General features: G+C 40.8%; 1 protein-coding gene across 2 annotated transcripts in view; it reads right to left on the bottom strand.

Annotated features, from left to right (window-relative positions):
* Positions 1-18,469, bottom strand: part of CHN1 (chimerin 1) — a 200,379-nt gene extending 181,910 nt beyond the window's left edge. The window contains exon 1 of one of the 2 annotated variants that reach the window (XM_042994728.1): positions 18,288-18,469. In XM_042994728.1, coding sequence (XP_042850662.1) covers positions 18,288-18,306 — 19 coding nt within the window. In that variant the 5' untranslated portion in view covers positions 18,307-18,469. The remainder of the gene's footprint in view (positions 1-18,287) is intronic. The other variant, XM_042994729.1, reaches the window with a different exon arrangement.
* Between the last annotated feature and the right edge of the window lie 287 nt (positions 18,470-18,756).

Genomic DNA, 18,756 nt, shown 5'->3' on the forward strand with positions numbered 1-18,756 from the left:
GTTTTCAAATGTGTACTATGAACCTAAAGACAGAAGGAAAGAATTCTAGTCCTTTTTTTTTTTCCATTTTCAGAAATATTTTAGAATTTAATTCTAGAAAAACAAAGTAACTGTTGTTTAAAAAAACCAACAGGCCTAAAATGGAGTCACATGTGCTAAGTCCACGTGACCAAACCCAGACTTAACACCTAAACTAACTGCCGTTTCAACCTTCCCCAAGAATGAAAACTTAACCCATCGGTCTGGAATTTTCCTAGTCAGCACTGGTTAGATAAACCATCTGATAGCCCCTATTTCCCCCGCCCCGCCTCCCAAAAAGGTGACCCTGCCGGAAATAATCCTTTCTTTTAACCCATCTGTGACTTCCTGGCCCTACCCCTTTCTGCCTTTAAAAACCTTTCCTCTTCTGCAGCCCTCTGGAGCCTTTGTATTTGCTAAATGGTATGCTGCCTGATTCATGAATCTTTGAATAAAGCCAATTAGATCTTCAGATTTACTCAGTTGAATTTTGTGTTTTTAACACTGGAAACAGGCACATTTGAAAGTGCAATCTTCATTTTATCAATGGAAAATCAAAGCACTTTAAAAATAAAATCTTAGGATCTCAGTATTCAAAGATGCCAGTGGATGAATCAGCACTGTGTGCTATGTGTACATCCGCTCCATCTGCTCCCCTATTCCATTTCTCTGACCGATGTTTCTCAAGAAGTTCCTTAGCTCAGAAACTAAGTTAGCTTAAATTCAATGTTTACATAAATTCAGCGAAAATTATTGACTTTAAAGAGACTGTGTTTTATAAGCCCATGCAAAGCACATCTTGCGCAAAACAGTATGATGTAAATGGCGGCAACATGAAACTCGACACTAAACCCTTGATACAGAAAAGGGCAAGCTAACAAAGGAATGGGTTCACTGTGCAGCCTACCCACAGAACATATTTATTATGCAAGCTTAGCAGCCAGCACATACAATAATTGTTTTAAAAAAGAACCCTTTAGTGATTCTTTCTTCACATATAATTGATTCCTTCTTCCCAAACCCTCACAAGAATGGTGAAAGAAATGACTACTTTCACAACCATCTAGAGTATTTGGTTTAAGCCTTAATTTAATTTTTCAAGTCTGACTTCCTTTTCAACAGAAAGTTCCTTTTATTGTTCTTATTCCATAATATGCCTTTGATTCTATTGCTTGACCACTTGTCTGATGAGGCTGAGAAAAATCAGACCAATGGAATGCTACAGACCTAAACCTAACTTGCTCTAAATTCTACTGGGCATACTTTCCTGTCTTAGTCTTTTATGAATATAGCTCTTTTCGTTGAAACTATGATCAGGATTTCAGGAAACAATAAAAAAAATATATAACTTCCTTCGGCAAAAATAAATAAAACTTCTCTTAGCAACCTCAACACAACTTCAGTATAATTCCCTTCCCTGACAACGATGTTAATGTGACCAGTAAACATGTAAAATAGTGCTAATTAAATGCTAAATATACAGGGGTAAAAAGGAGCCTAATGCAAACCATGTTAGGATGGATTCCTGTTACCCTTCATTACTGTTCCACTTATTAAATTTCATTCTTAATTAGAAATTAGAAATTATATTCCAAGTGTACCTTCCTGATTTTAAACTGACAACAGAACAATTATTTTAGAACAATTACTAATGGCCAGGTCCTCATAAATGCCAATATTTTAAATGTTTAGAAACCATGAATGTAAACTACCTCTCATAAGTCATATATATTCTTTAAAATAAGTGTTTAAAGGCAAATGGAATGGAGGCAGCTCTTTGTATTACTCAGATTGCTAGCATTTTCAAAATAACCTTAAAATCTTCAACAAATACTCTTAATTCCTATAATAGAAATGAACACTTTTCAAAATGTTCAATTGAAACTCATCAATTTTAAGGAGTCAAGCCTTCTGGAAACCTAAACTTTGAGAATAAATTATTTACATGTTCCTTCTTATTTTGTTGCTGAATTTCCTTCCTTATGCTAAGGAAAAACTGAGGAAGCAGGTTGGAAAGCGCCATCTTGTGGGCTTCTTAGGAAATATTTTCACTCTAATCATCAGTACAGTTCTAGAAGCAAATTATTGTAATTATTCAATACAATATTTTTAACATTCAAAATGTTACTTGAATTTAAATCAAAGTATTCCCTAATGGTTAATTTTCCAGGGTCCAAATACCAACAACTATAATAAAGTGGCATTTGTAGATTTGGGATAAGATCTTCCTTTTAAAGCACTTGATGATGATATATTTATAGCCAAACCATCACATTTTATCTTTACAACATCCTCAGGAGTTAAGGCTGGAGAGAGAGATATGTTACACAATAATGAAGCTTGAGAATCTGCATACCAAAGGAATTAAAAAAGCATCTAGGCAGTGGAGAACTTCTGAGTCTTATAATTTTGTAGTGTGGCAGTCATACAACAGTGCCTCACAAAATAGAAGCCTTTTGTTGTTTATAAAAACTAAATCGAGAAAGTTATCAAGAATTCTAAAATTTAGTGGAATAAATCCACTGTGTGTGTGTGTGTGTGTGCATGCACGTGTGCGTGTGTATTTGTGTCTTATGTCCTGTAAGTAAGTTTACAAATTGTGTTAGGAGTTAAGGTACATAGTATATGAAGATGAAAAAACACAGAAACAAAAAAATGAAAGAATAGGAAAGAAAATGCCCCCAAAGTCACGTTTATATGATTCTCTTTAGACTTTAGAAATAGTGTGATTCTCTCAGTTTACATATTAAGGAAGACATTAATTAATATTCTAAATTTACAAGTGGCCTGGAGTTGCCTTGCCACCAGCCCAAGGATATGTGTTCTTTGCCCCACACAGTGCTTTTTCTAAAGGCCCAAATTAAACACCAACATTTAAAATCAGGAACTTCCTCAGCATTCCCTATTGTCTGTTACCCATCTGCCCACTGAAGGCTTCTGAGCTGTGGGCCCTGGCTTACATTTTTGTCTTTCTAACTTAACTTTTCCTTCAGGGTTCTTTTTCCTGGCACTTTTTGGTGGGGGAGTGCATAATGACATTCAAGCTCGGGCTATGTCTGCTTGAGGGTTCTTCCCCAATTTTCTACGCGGAAGGGGCTTCGTCTCAGTCCCGCTAATGGCTCCTGAAGCAGCAATGCCTGGAGGTTTACAGAATATTCATCTGTTTTAAACTACGTTCCGTTCCGAGATGCAAAAGTTTGAGAGAGCTTTCTGCTTCACAAAGGGAAACCCAAGCCTACTGCTGGTGTGAAGGACTGTGGAGATTTGTGTTATGGTTTGACATTTTCTTTGTGGGAGGGGGAAGAAGTCCAATTACTTGGGGGAAAGAGGGGAGAACATCACTTCAGTAGAGGCTAGGCTGATTTAAGATTTGATAGCATCTTAATTTCTATAGCCTCCCACATCTGTTTTAATAAAATTAGCCCAGAACACATCATTTTGCTAATGTTGCTAATTATTTTTTCCATCAGCTTTTGATTAAGTGAAAATCATTTCCAAAAATTGTTTCTAAATTTTCAAATGCCTCTGTTTTCCTAAGGGCAATTACTATACTTCAAAAACAAGATAAAAGGAAAAAGTTTTGATTAGGAGAGTGAAATCAGAAGGCACCTTGAGCTGAATGAGGTCTCACCCCAAAGGAGTTACATCCTGAGACCCGTGTGCAGTCACTGCTCCCTCCCTCTAGTACCTGAGAGAGAGAAAGAGAGAGAGAGAGAGAGAGAGAGAGAGAGAGAGAGAGAGGAGAGAGAGAGAGAGAGAGGAGAAGACGAAGGAGGAGAAGGAGGAGGAGGAGGAGGAGGAGTGGGGGTGGGAGGCGGATTGAGGGACACTAAAAGAGAGCAAGAGCTCCTCTGTCTGGAGACACCAAGAACAGCAAGGGAGGGGGCAGCACGACAAAGAGGCTCCCGTCTCTCCAGAAAACTGCAGAGCCATCTGTTTGAAAAATTCAGGATGACAGGCCTCTTAAGTATTCTCCAAGTCTCCCTTCTGTATAGTAATGTCTGTTTCCTTTTTTTAATTACTGTATTAATCCTTCTTGTTCCTTTTTCTTATTTCAAAATAACTTATCTTTTTAATTTCAACTAAGAGAGTGAACAGACAAGTTGAAAATCTTTTCTCATTCAAGGAAAATAACTGAAAGTGTTCAGTCAACTTCTAAATATTATGATGGATTAAAAAAAACATGAATTGTGCTTTTGTGCCTCTTATGTGTAACTATATATTTTGCACACATATATAATGAACATCTTTAAAACATTCAAACCTGAGAATATCAACAAATGCCATCCGAAGACTTAAACAGGCACTATCACCCAAAACAACTTATAGTAGTAGATATAGAAAGCAATCTCATCAAAAATTTTTTCACAGTTAAATAAAATACTATTAGCAATCTGTGAAATGTCCCATAAACCAATGATTTCATCTTTTGGGGGGGGGGTTCAGCACATTCTGAAAAACAATCACTAACATGAGCTTTTTGGTCCACTGCTTTGTGCCTTCTATTCAGCAACTTTAAAGACACGTAATGAGCCATTTTTTTTTAATTTCTCAAATTATTTATTTTGAGAGAGACAGAAATAGCGTGAGTGGGGGAGGGGCGCAGAGAGAGGCAGACAAGAGAATCCCAAGCAGGCTCCGCACTGTCAGTTCAGAGCCCAACACGGGGGCTTGACTCCATGAAACTGTGAGATCGTGACCAGAGCTGAAACCAAGAGTAGGGCACTTAACCAACTGAGCCAACCAGGTGCCCCAATGAGTCATTTTTTTAATGGAAGACTAATATACAAAAGTCCTGTGAACTTGGCTAACCCACCAAGGTCTAAAAGGGAGGCTCAAACGAGGAAAGGCATTCCTTCACACTTGCTTGCTAATAGCCTGAAAAGGTCTAAAAAAACAGAGAACAGATATCAAACCAGAAGTACCCATCATTCCCCTTACATTTAGTGCTGTCTGTCCAGAAGATGGTTTCTGTCTCCAGTTAAATACTGGACACCCAGCAACATTAAAAGGGCCAACAAATGAACCTGGATTCACAAGCCCTGTGTTTGCAGAGCCTGTTTAGTGTTCCTTGTCCTTCTGCAAAGTTGGAAGAAAGATGACAAGGCTTTTTTTTTTTTTTTTCCACACACTATAAAGCGGTATAAAGCCAACCAGAATTTCACCAGAAACTTTTCAAAAAAGTTAAGCCGACAAAAGTGACCAATCTCTAAGTAAATTGTATGTCTGCCCTTGACATGCAACAATACTGCAGGAATATATATATTTCATCCTTTAAAGACTCAAGATAATTAGACAATAAAAACAATATGAGAGATTATGAGATATGTTTACTACTGCTAACTTGATTAACACATTATAAAGTTGTAGGAAAAATTAATGAGTGCTTTATGTTTCTACCCTGGAAACTGCTAAACTACAGAAGCACTGGGGCTCCTGGCTTGCTCAGTTGGTGGAGCGTGCAACTCCTGATCTCTGGGTTGTAATCTGGAGCCCCACACTGAGTGTAGAGATTACTTACATATAAAATCTTTTAAAAAAAAATAAACTACAGAAGTATCATGGTTTAAGAACTATTTTATTCACTTAATTATTTTTTGAGCACCTACGACAAGCGAAGCACTGTGCTAAGCACTGTGAGTACAAAATAAGAGAATGAATCTTACCTTCAGACACCATCAGCCTAGAAAATTATAAGGATAAATAACTACTGTAAGAGGAACACACTGGCCAATGTCACAGGAGATGTGCACATAAAATGATAACGAATTCAGAAGACAAGGGATTCCTTTTGAACGGGTGCAGGCGGCGGGGGTATGGACTGAATGAAGTACTGGAAAGAAGGGCAGAGTAAGAGCAGGAAATACAGAGCAGGGGACAGATATGGAAGAACTGGCAGGAGCTGGCAGTTGACTGGGTGCAGAGGCAAGGGGAGGGAGGCTGCTTGAAGAAGGAAAGTTAAGGATCTGGCGCTGGGACCGTGTGCTGTCTGGAGTCCGCAGGAAATCCTGACAGAGATTTAGAAGGGGGACCAGGGCGGGGCTGGTGTCAGAGACTCGGGAATCACCCACGGAGTGTGCAGTATTGAAGCCGACATACTCCCAACGGAGAAAGGGAGGCCTGGTCTTGAAAAGCAGACATTTTGGGCAGCAAACAGAGGAGACTGAAGAACAGTGAAAGGGAAGAGAAGGAGTAGCGGGAGAACACAATGCCCTGAGAGACAAGAGAAAGAAGATTCCAGAAAGAGGCAGTCAAAAATAGCAAAGAGTGTAGAACGATCAAATATGAGGACTGAGGGGAAGCCACTGATTACTGGCTACTAAGTGATAAGGCACTTCCGGCCCAACAGAAGCCGAATATGAGGTGGTGGCCGTGACAGGAAGCTCCCCTTGACCAAACCTGAGTCAGGCTCTGCCAGGCCCTCTTCTTGACTAGCGTCAGCCTTGTCCCCAGGTCTTACCAGGCCTGCAACAACATTTGAGAATGAATTCTCCTATGTCAGTTTGGAAAGAACCCTCCCACCTTTGACATCTGATCGAATTCCTCACCCTCACCCTTGATATCTGATCACCCTAACCTGCCCTCATCAAGAATCCTGTTAGGTCAGGTTAGCAAGAGTTCCCCCTACCTTGTCTCCTCTTAGTACTTTTCATCCCCTGACATACCCTGCAACCTGCTCCTTGGCTATAAATCCTCTCTCGTTCCCATATTCGGAGTTAAGTTCTCATATTCCCTCTTTCCTACTGTGTTCCTACCATAATAGTCTTGATTAAGTCTTCCTCATTTGTTTGGTTTTTTTGAGAGGGGTAGGAAGGGCAGAGAGAGAGGGACAGAATCTCTGTCAGGCTCCGCCACCCAGCATGGATCCCAACATGGGGATCGATCTCACAACTGTGAGATGACGACCTGAGACGAAATCAAGAGTCAGATCCTTAATCGACTGCACCCAGGCGCCCCAAACAGGTGTCAGAATTTTTTTTTCTTCAGTCTTGCCCTTTTCCCTAGGGCTGGATGACATTCCCAAACACCTAAGTACAATCAAACACTGTCTAGGAAGAGATGGTGTAGACAGGGTTAATGAGTAAACAGCCACCCAAGAAGAGGAGGTGGGACATACAGAATGCTCTTTCAATAAACTTCTGCCAAGAAATGGAACACTAGTAACTCAGGCTGGTACCTAACAGGGTTCCAAAGCTGAGGAAAGGCTTTCTCACCCTGACCAGGAAAGCATGGCTCTAATGTAAGGGGAACGAGCCAGGGGAGAGGAGGAAACTAATGAGACAAGACGGAGAAAAACAAATTCCCATGCTGATTATTTTCAGCCCTCTCGCATTTTATATATATACATACATATATATATTTGTAAATCACCTCATTTCTTTCTGGAACAATGAGAGGTATTAATAAGTAACAAATGAAATTTTCTTTTATGCATTCAGAAATATGAATGTTTAAATCTGTAGCACATTTAAATCTGTAGCTCATGTAGGACACAGATTTACTATTATGGGAGAAAGACTATATTGTTTTTATTTTCAGACCTCTAAAAGGTTAAGTTAGCCATTTTCATACTGAATTCCTATTCAATTTGATTATGTTCCCTTCCGTGAGGGTAAAACGTGAACAAACCAAGCTAATTTATGTGCAATTCCTTTGTACCACTGAAATGAAAAGGAACAATAGTTTAATGAAGTGGAATCTGTTATCTAATTATGCCAAATAATTTAGAAACATCTGCTGATGGTTAGTAATACTATAGTTAAACCTCAAAGAATCTGCTCCCAGGGAGATTTCCATTTTATTCAAGCCCTTGTAAGCTTCCAGTTGGGAAATCCATATTAGACTATGGAACCAAGAGATGACATAATAGCACCTTTGCTGTATTAAAAAAATTAACAAATGAACAAAAAAATAAAGAGAGGGTGTGCATCATATTGATTTGGGCCCTGAACTTAATTCCCAAATTTAAGAAACACAGTAGCCTACTGTAATATCCAACATTCATTCGAGTATTTATTGAGTAGCTGGGATGCATCAGACACTGTGGCGGCTGTTGAGGATACAAAGAAGAAAGCTACAACTTTCCCATTATGGAACTTCATCTAAAAGGAAAGACAAGAGAATATGTCTACCAACCACTATGTCACCACATAATAAGTGGTAGGACAGAGATGTGCACAGGGTACAATGGATGCAGAAAAGGTGTACTAACTCACAGCAGCAGACTACTTAGAAGAGAAGCCTATTCCAACTGAGTTTTGCAAGATGTGTAGAGATATGTGAGTGCAAAGAAGGGCCTGGGAAATGACTGTGCCAAAGGCACACCGAGTATAATCCTTTCTGGAAACTTCAAGAAGTTCAAGATGGCTGAAGCACATCCTCTTACAGAGGAGACAGTAAGAGATGAGACCAGACAGGTAAGCCAGGGTCCTATCCTAACAGCCCAATATGCAAACTAGGGAATTTGGGCTTAATCTTAACGGTGATGGGGACCCACTGCAGAAGTAGGGAAGTAAATTGTTAGACTAACCAAATCCTTTTAATTTGTTTAATGTTTACTTATTTTTGAGAGAGTGAGAGCGCGCAGGCACATGAGCAAGGGAGGGGCAAAGAGAGGGGGAGACAGAGGCATCCAAGCTGACAGCGCAGAGCCCAATATGGGGCTCGAACTCATGAACTGTGAGATCATGACCTGAGCCGAAGTCAGACACTTGACCAGCGAAAGCCACCCAGGCGCCCCTAGACTAACCAAATTCTAAGAGACAGGTTTAAATTTCCAATTCTGGACTCTAACACAAGAATAACCCAAAATAATAAAGTTAGAAAAAAAGATAACTGAAAGCAAACGTTTAAACTGATTCAAGGTTGCTCACAGGATAAGTATAGAGAGTGACGGCCCGCTAGGAATTCTTCATTCGTTCATTTATTCACTCAGTAAACCTGGACTGAGTACCTATGACATAGCAGACATTGAGCTTACAATCCCTGATATGTTTTAAGTGCTAAAAGGGCAGGGGCTAGATCTGACTATAGTCTGGATTACTCCCCGAAGCAGCAGCACTGGTCAGTGTACTTTTCACAGTTTCAGAGTACAATAGGAAGTATCAAGCGTCCAGCACTATTACAAGTCCATCTGGTTGTTCAACGTATATCCCTGAACTGGGTCTCCACCAGAGCATCCTCAAAGTACAAAATGGCACATTTAGCAACACCCATAAACGGAAATATTGTAGAGCCACTTTCTCAAGTGGATCTTTCTCTTGTGGATCTTTGTTAACATCAACAATAACAGTGATACTGACATCAGCTACTGTCTATCTTCACCACCGTGTGAAGAACCTCACACACACGATCTCATTTATTTCTGCACAAACAGAAGGAGGGAATTACTCGCCTGTTTATATATAAGGAAAATGAGACCAGAACGTACAGCTGACACTGTATTAACCACAACTCTTTTACACCCAAATCTGAGCACTTTCCTCTACTCCACGCACTACGGAAGTACCCATCTCACAAGAGTAAAACCTGATCTTTATCACGGCTTGTAAGGCCCTGCATAATCTGAGAGCCCAACGCTCCTCCACTCCCCAGGGACAGCTCTGTCTCATCTCCCACTGCTTTCCCTTAGCTTACTCCGCTCCAGCCACATTGCCCTTCGTTCTGTTCCTCAAAATCGTCAAGCGAGCACACCCCTGCCTCAAAGCCTGTTTCACGAGGTGATGCCCCCACTTCACATGACTCATCCCCTTGCGGTCCTCGAATCTCTGCTCAAAATCCACCTTGGTCGTGAGGCTTTCCCGGACATGTTGCTGGACAGCCAGCCCCATCTCCTCACTCGGCTCTGTACTTCTCCACAGCACTAGGCACCGGGCACACCATCCATTTTTTTATTGTCCGTCCGCCTCCACTGCGAGCCAAAGCTTCCTGAGACTAGGAACTGAATACATACCTGGCACATTTAGGCCCTCAATTCACTGAACAGATGAGTAAACAAATCACAAAATAAGAAAACACATCCCAAGCCTCAGAGCTACCCTCAGAAAAATTCTGAAATAGTACAGCTCTTGTTCCTACTCCCTTCTCTCACTCTACGGTCCTATCCTTTCTTGCCCCTAATCCCAAATGCCCTAGGCTTTTACACTGTTCTGTTTATTACACTCCCCCCTTCTTAGTCATGCCTCACCCTCTACATAAAGGCCACCACTTTCTTTTCTCTGACAGCACAGCTCCCTCAGTCAAAATGCTTGCCCTGAGTACTTTAAGATCTTTAGTTCATAAATTAAAATCATTCTTTCATGCTATATGAAGACACGTATCTATATCCAGCATGTTCTTCCTCATAATTAACAGGCTAAGAATCCATGCTTTAACTGAAGTCAAATGGTGTAAAATTCATTCATCAAGGAAGGACTGCAGAGGAAACATTTCAGTCAGGCAGATATTTACATACCCCTTAAATGAACGCCTACACCACTTACCCACTGTCTGTCCTACCTAGCACAAGCTACTTCAAATCCTGAAATCACTTCTCACGAAGTCATTTCACGGCATTAAGGAGCTAAAAAATGATAACAAAGTTCTATATAAAAGGTAAAGATAGAGGGGCACCTGGCTGGCTCAGTCGGTAGAACATACAACTCTTAATCTCAGGGTCGTGAGTTCAAGCCTCACATCGGGCATGGAATCTGCCTACATACATACTCACGTACATACGTAAATACATATATACATACATAGATCTATTTAAAAGAAAGAATATACCGTAAGGGCTGAAGACAAGTGCTAATGGCACAAATGGGAAATTAGATGTGATTAGCAGTTTAAAGAAGAGGAACGGTTGCTCAGTTTTTGAAATGTTTGTGGTCATGAAAATCTATTCGTGCAGGGAGATGTTTCTTGGACTACATCTTCTCTTCTACTTGTTTTACACCATGAAATATACACGGTCCAAAGAAATTCAAAGGTAAAAATCAGAGTGGAGAGGATAACCTTTAGTGTGGCCAGAGGAAACACAAAGAGGTGGCCCCCTGCCAGGGCAGCCAGCCACACAGGGGCCTGACTGACCTTCCCTTCTCCCAGATCCCCCAACTGCTGGCATCCTTTCCAAGAAGTGCTTACTTTTCTAAATTTAAAACAACTATTCAAAACAGGCAGGGCATTTTTAAGCTATCAATTTTTTATTTGTTTTTTGATTCTTGGAGAATGAAAGAAAAAAAAACTTTCTAAAAACATGAACACTTCTAAAACATTCCTGGATATAAAACCATTATTTTAAAAATAGTAATTTCTGTTTTTTAGTTTAAATAAACCTTTCTTCTATTCAATCTGGCCTCCTTACTGCAGGTAATTTTTAAATTAATAACAGCTTCACTGAGATAGAATTCACATACCATAAAATTCACCCTTTAACATACACAAGGCAGTGGTTTTTAGTATATTCACAAAGCATTCATTATGGTTTTTAGAAATAAGGAGCCAAATTAAGAAAGTATATTTATAACTCTATTTTATTAGACAGGTTTTTTTTAATTCTATATGACTTTTCAGTGTAAAACACAGTCACACCATTGTTTCTGAATTTCTCCCTATTTTGTTTTTTTAAGGATAGTAAGACTATATTAATAAATAAAAATCAAAGCTTTTAAGAATCATTTTCTATGTAAGAATGATTTATGGCTGGTAATTCGGTCATAAGGCCAGGCTCAGGGACCTGTCTTGAGTTGGGTTTGCAAAGAAAGTTCAGTGACTTCATTTATATATGGTGGACAAAAAATGAAGTTTTTTAAAGGTGCTGTTACTGATATTTTATATAAGACTGAGAAAACATCAAATATCTCTATCAAAGGATATTATTACTAGAGAGACTTGGACAAAAGCTATACAAAACCCAGCCTGGGGTTTCCCTAATAAAGATTTCCCTAAACCTTTTTTATGGCTGCTCTTAAGATGATAGTAAATTAAGTTTACTTAATTCTTAGGGTGAACCCAATCCAATGAAAAATGTATAACTTCTTTTACTAACATCATTCCTTCAGAACTATTATATATATTTTTTAATTTTTTTAACGTTTATTTATTTTTGAGACAGAGAGAGACAAAGTATGAACAGGGGAGGGGCAGAGAGAGAGGGAGACACAGAATGTGAAGCAGGCTCCAGGCTCTGAGCTGTCAGCACAGAGCCCGACGTGGGGCTCGAACTCACAGATCGTGAGATCATGACCTGAGCCGAAGTCGGACGCTTAACCAACTGAGCCTCCCAGGCGCCCCCCTTCAGAACTATTATTATATGCCACACAAAGCATGACCAAACAGTATTTTTCTGCTTATTTCTCTTATGATTGCTTTAGATTAGTCTAAAACATGTATTCTCATTGAAGGTAACCTTTGTTTTCAAGGGAGAAAAAATTAGCTTTGGGGGATCAAAAACCTTACTCTTTGTGCGTAAGGCAGATATACATACACTGTGTAAAGAAACAGTGTACCTCTGCTTTTAAAGTTTCACGAAGAAAACAATTAAGAAAAAAATGCCTAAAACTTCTTGTGAAGGGTGATGTTTTTTTAAAAAAGTGGACAAATACTGATCTAAAAGAAACTGCAGCTCTTCTTGACAAATACGTCAAAGTTTTACAATTATACGTATCACTCTATCTTCAAAGATCAGGCTGCTTATAGGACTGTTACTTGAAGGGACAAATGTCACTCAAAAGACAGCATCACTAACAATCCTTTCACATTGTACACAGATGGTAACTATCAGAGTTACAGCAACTATAATTCTTTTATCTCTCTCGCATTATACCAAGTCACCACACATCAAGAGAAAAACTTTAAAGGCGAAATATTAAGTTTTTGATACCACCAAGAGAACATGCACAAGCATTTAAATAAGGATGGTGGTTTTTCTTTAGAGAGAGAGAGAGAGCATGAGCAGGGAGAGTGGCAGAGGAAGAGGGAGAGGGAGAAGAGGAAGGAGAATGAGAATGGGAGTGAGAGAGTGAGAGAAAAAGAATCTTAAGCAGTCTCCATGGTCAGCACGGAGCTCCAGAGGGGTCTCGATCTCATGACCGTGAGATCATGACCTGATCTCACCACTGCTGCTTAGGTAACTCCCTCTCATATTCTTTGATGAGCAATGTCCGAAAAATAAAAATGTTAGCAGAGAGTGTATTCAAGTGGAGATGCCTACAAAATTGGCTTTTGGTCAAATAAATCATACTGAAGATGCAGAGTGGATTTGTCTTTTTAAAAACCAATTTTAACGTCAGGGCAGTCACAGAAAATCAAAATTTTCCTAACCGCATCACAAAGAATACACCATTACCATTTAACTGCTCAAAGGATCTCTACAAAGAGGCCCAAAGGCAGGTGTGCCCGGCAGCATAATAAAAAGGTTTCTATGATGGTATAAAAGTCTGTGGAAAGGTCAGAAATTACAGTGAAATCCTAAGTATTAGGAGTGATCTACGGCAGTGATGACAGTGACAGGTAATGAAAGAAGAAAGAAAAAAGAAAGGGGAGGGGAGCAATGCCAAAGCTAATTCTACACAGACAGGGAAGAGAGTTATTCAGGGTTTAGCCAGCCCAGCTGGACTGTCACTGAGTTCCTAGCATTTGAGCTGTAAACCACAGCCCCGTTTAGCTATAAATGACAGACATTCCCGCCAAAGGATAACCTGGCAGGATGCTTTTTCACCCAGCTCTGTCAAATAGGGTTTTACTGGTGTGGCCAGTCAGGGAGTTCTGTGAGGTAGACCAGCTAGAAAGTCCTAAATTAGATGATCTGAGAATTTCCTCTTGGCCCAGCAATAATTGGAGAACATGTGCTTCCCAGTCAGGGAAGTTCTAACGAATCCTACTGGAGATAAGTAGTCCGGAGCTTACACTACAGTTCTGGAACATAAGCTCTAATGAGACAGGGTCATGTCTCTTGAACGTGCTATAGAGGTATGTTGGACAAATGAGCAAGGTGAGTGAGCAAAGCATGAATTATATTTGGATTATTTTTAGGATTTGAGGATTTAAAACTTATTTGTATTGATGCTGATGATTGAGAGGTCTAGTCATCTACAAGGGGAGAAAAATGCTAACAAATTCCTGAACTCCCAAAAATGCACATTTTCAACTCCCAAATGAGCCACAAAATCAGGAAGGATTGGGGTCTGGTTCTTTTGTCACAGATAAAACAGAAATTTGCACAAAAATATCCTTTCAAACAGCAAAGGTGATTAATAGTGACTATAAGAGATACGACAGTTTTTACACTTCAGCTTAATTTGACAGGTATTCTGAGTTGCTACAACATACTATATGCTAAACGTATATAAATGGAAAACTGTATTGGGTCATTTTAGTGGCTCTCATTTTTTAAAATGAAGCTAACTAATGTCCCATAAAAAGAATATTCTTTACAATGATTAAAAAAAAAAACCTGAATGGAAATGTAAAACATAAAGCAAAACAGAAAAAAAAACTAGACTCTATTGCTGGCTGCTAAGCACTGAACTGTGTCTTCCAATAAATTCCTACGTTGAAGCCCTAACCCCTGAGGTGACAGTATTTGTGGAAACGAGGCCTCTGGGGAGTTATTACGTTAGATGATGCTACGAGGATGCAGTTCTCCAGAGGAGTTTAGTGCCCGCAGAAAAGACCAGAGACCTTTCCTACAGACATGCTGGTCTTAGAATTCCCAGCCTCTAAAACTTCAGGAAATAAATGTCTGGGGTGTAAGCCACACAGTTTATGACATTTCTCTCCAGGAGCCCAAGCTGACATAAGACATTCACCTTACCAACTAACACACCCAAGATGCACAAGATGGGATCCTGGCAGTGGTTAGGGCTTTCGTAGAAACCTACTGAGCTCTGACTTTGATGACTGTTTAGTTACGTTCGTCCAGTCTCTTGTTCCTATCTTCTCCTCACTATTGTCTCACAGAACTTTAATACCTCATTGCTCCTCTGCTATAAGTTGGTTATTAAGAGTAAATACAAAGGGACAGGAGGCACTTCTGACTAAACTAGCTAAAAAGTAGGACAGGTGACTCTTGAACAATAGATATGAACTGTATGGGTTCACTTATATAAGGATTTTTCTCAATAAAACTAGTACCGTACTTATAAATGTATTTTCTCTTCCTTGTGACTTTCTTAATAACGTTTGCTTACTTTATTGTAAGACTATAGTGTATATAATACACATAACATAGAAAATACATGTTAATCAACTGCTTCTGTTATCAGTAAGGCTTCTGTTCAACAACAGACTATTAGTAGTTGCATTTTGGGGGAATGAAAGGTTAACACGTGGATCTTGGACTATGTGGGGAATCAGCACCCCTAATGTTGTTCAAGGGTCATGTTGTTCAAGGGTCAACTGTAACTTCCGAAATAAAATCCATTTTGGGGCACCTGGGTGGCTCAATTGGTTAAGTGTCCAGCTTTGGCTCAGGTCATGATCTCGAGGTTTGTGGGTTTGAGACGCGTGTCAGCTCCATGCTGACAGCTCAAAGCCTGGAGCCAGTTTCAGATTCTGTGTCTCCCTCTCTCTCTGCCCCTCCCTGGCTTGCACTCTCTCTCTCTCTCTCTCTCAAAAATAAATAAACATTAAAAAAATTTTTTTAGGGGCGCCTGGGTGGTTCAGTCAGTTGGGCCTCTGACATCGGCTCAGGTCACGATTTTGCACTCTGTGGGTTCGAGCCCTGCATCAGGCTCTGTGCTGACAGCTCGGAGCCTGAAGCCTGCTTTGGATTCTGTGTCTCCTTCTCTCTCTGCCCCTCCGCCTCTCATGCTCTCTCTCGCTCTCTCTCTCACCCAAAAATAAATGAACATTAAAAATTTAAAAAAAAAATTTTTTTTAATAAAAATCCATTTCTTCTAACTGTTGGGGACTGCTCTTTATACCAAGGCTATTTTGAATTGGGCAAATTTGAGAAAATCTCGTATTTATCTTTAATACAATAGCTCTCAAACTTGAGACCGGCAGAAAAGGGAATCCCTTTTTTTTTTAACATTTATTTTTGACAGAGAGAGAGAGAGAGAGAGAGAGAGACAGAGCATGAGCGGGGGAGGGGCAGAGAGAGAGGGAGACACAGAATCCAAAGCAGGCTCCAGGCTCTGAGATGTCAGCACAGAGCCCGACGCGGGGCTCGAACTCACCAGCCCACCAGCCATGAGATCATGACCTGAGCCAAAGTCGGATGCTCAACCAACTGAGTCACCCAGGTGCCCCGCAGGGGAATCCTTTTAAAATCCCCTTCTAGAAATGCAGATTCTGTGGCTCTGTGGCCAAAGGAATCTACATTTTTAACAGAGAGGAGATGACTGAGGAGTGGTGTGCAATGAACCTTTGAGAACATCTACCGCTCTATCATTACAGGAAAACAGCCTCTGCACACAGGTGTACTTTGCTTTGTAACAGGAAAATATTCTTAAAAATTGTCACCAAATTAGATTTTGTAAATTAAGTTCTATTTTTGCACAAGTTGACTTTAAAATTTTAAAGACACTTTATTGATTCTGAGGGGTGAGAATGGTTTATCCGCTTCTAGAACTCAAATCCGTGCCCTTCTTTACCTCATCTCTACTTCAGTAAAGATTTAATAACTTAGGAAGCCTTTTAAAAGAACCTTATCACTCACTGTGCTTATCCCCAATTTATCAGTTTTATTCACTGAGAATGTCAAGCATTCAAAAAGTGGTTGATTTGTAAACCTTACCTTTGAAAACCATGAAAATGCAGACTCTCTCTTTAGGAAGGAAAATGAATTTAGTAAAAAAAAAAAAAACAAAACACAGTTTAAGGGGATATTTACTTCTGGAAATATTACTGCTATGTATTAGCTACAACAGTGTAAGAGAAATGCTTCTTCGACAGATAATATCAATTATGACTTAAGCCTTCCACCATTTTTAAATTTTGTACAAAAAAAGTCCATACTTAAGAAAAAATGCTTCTTCTAAACGATGCAGATTAGACGCAAGGTACTGGAAAACAATAGTGAGATTTTTCCTTCAGAAAAAGAAGAAACATTTTTTAAAGCATCTAAAGAGAACTAACACCAAATAAGAAAAGTCATTTCTAGTACTGTGGGTATTTTGGCAAAGTAAACATAGTGTAGACTGGCAAACTGTGTTCTGGGCTCAGTTTTGCCCCAAAAAAGGGCCATGTGACCTTGGAAAATAATCTCCCTGCATCTAATTTAATTTATAAAATAAGATGATTAAATAAATGTAACTTTCTGATTCCAGCAGATTAGTTCAGTCTATCTACAGGAAAAAGCATTTGTGGTATATTATGCCTACAATGTGCTTGATCAAATGACGCAATTAAAACGTAACTGGAAACCTGATATTATGAGTAACTTACTAAGACCATCCTTGTAGCTATCAGCTTCATAGTAATATATATCAGTACATATCATACTACTTTGAATATCTAAATTTTCACATATTGAGTTTTCTTAAAGGGAGGTACATGTGTACCATAGACTGTTTCTGTAATAGGAAACAATGTATCTTTTCAGCCCTTCTTCCCAGCCCATTGTCATTACACACTCCAGGGTAAAAAACAAAAATCAAAAACAAAATAAAAACAACAAAAAACCTTGAAATCTTAACCACTGAAACAACAGTGTTGCAGTAATTACATCATAGAAATAACATCTTTCCTAAAATACTCAAAGTTATTCTCCCGAGATCATTTATCTTCCAGAAACCAACTTTCTTCTGTCTGCTCCCGTATTTGTTAGAACAAACATTTTCCATTTTAATAACTATTCAGTTCATCACTTATTCTTCTTTCCAACGAAATATGCCGACTCCAAAAATCACCCCCCAAATCCAATAAGACTCAATACGTGCATTTGGCAATTCCGGGGAGGTTGGGATGCACAGACATCTTGTTCAAAATAAATAAACTTTGCAGGATCTTTATTTACTGACTTGATAAACGTAGGTTTGGAAACAACCAGCTAACTTCTCTCCCAAGTTGGCATCTTAAAGAATCCTCCGTTGACAAAACACCCAGGACCTCAGAGACTCCCAGCCCAGAATTGGCCAGGGGAGCACACGCCCATCGGCCCTGCCTGGAGAGGAAACAATGGGAGAGGCGCGAGGGAGCAAGCCCGGCGCCCCAGGCGCCCCAACTCCGCCGCCCCGGCCCGCGCCCGACTCCGCGCGCGGCATCCCCTCCCCGGGCGCCCCGGGCCCCCGCCCCCCCACCCCGGGCGCGGCCCACCTGCAGGGGCGCGGTCCGAGGGCTGCACTTACCAAACAGGGTCAGGGCCATTGTAAAGGCGCTCGCCAAGTGCTCGCCGCCGCCCGCCAGTCCACGCGCTCCGCCCAGGCCGGCCGGAGATCACCGCATCGGCCCGAAGCGCTCACACCTCGGAGGGAGCGGGGAGTCGGAGGGGCGTGGTGGGGCGCGGGCGCGCGGGGAGGCTGCAGGCCGGGGCGCTGGGGGCCGCTGCAAGAAAAAGTTATTTACGCGTTATTGTCAGGCGCACCCGCACAGGGGCAGACCCGCCAGCCCCAGGCGAGCCGGCACTTGTCGCTGCCATCTGTGCACTGCGCGGAGCGCGCGCGCGGACGGCGATACCTGCGAGGCGGGAGGCTCGGCCGCGGCGCAATGGCAGGCGGAGAGGCGGCGCCGCAGTGGCGGCGGCGGCGGCGGCGGCGGCGGCGGCGGGGAGACGAGCAGCCTCGCGGGGCCCCCGGCGGGGCGCGCTCACTCCGCATC

The sequence above is a fragment of the Panthera tigris genome, chromosome C1 (assembly GCF_018350195.1).
Source record: "Panthera tigris isolate Pti1 chromosome C1, P.tigris_Pti1_mat1.1, whole genome shotgun sequence".
In the NCBI taxonomy this organism is placed as follows: Eukaryota; Metazoa; Chordata; class Mammalia; order Carnivora; family Felidae; genus Panthera; species Panthera tigris.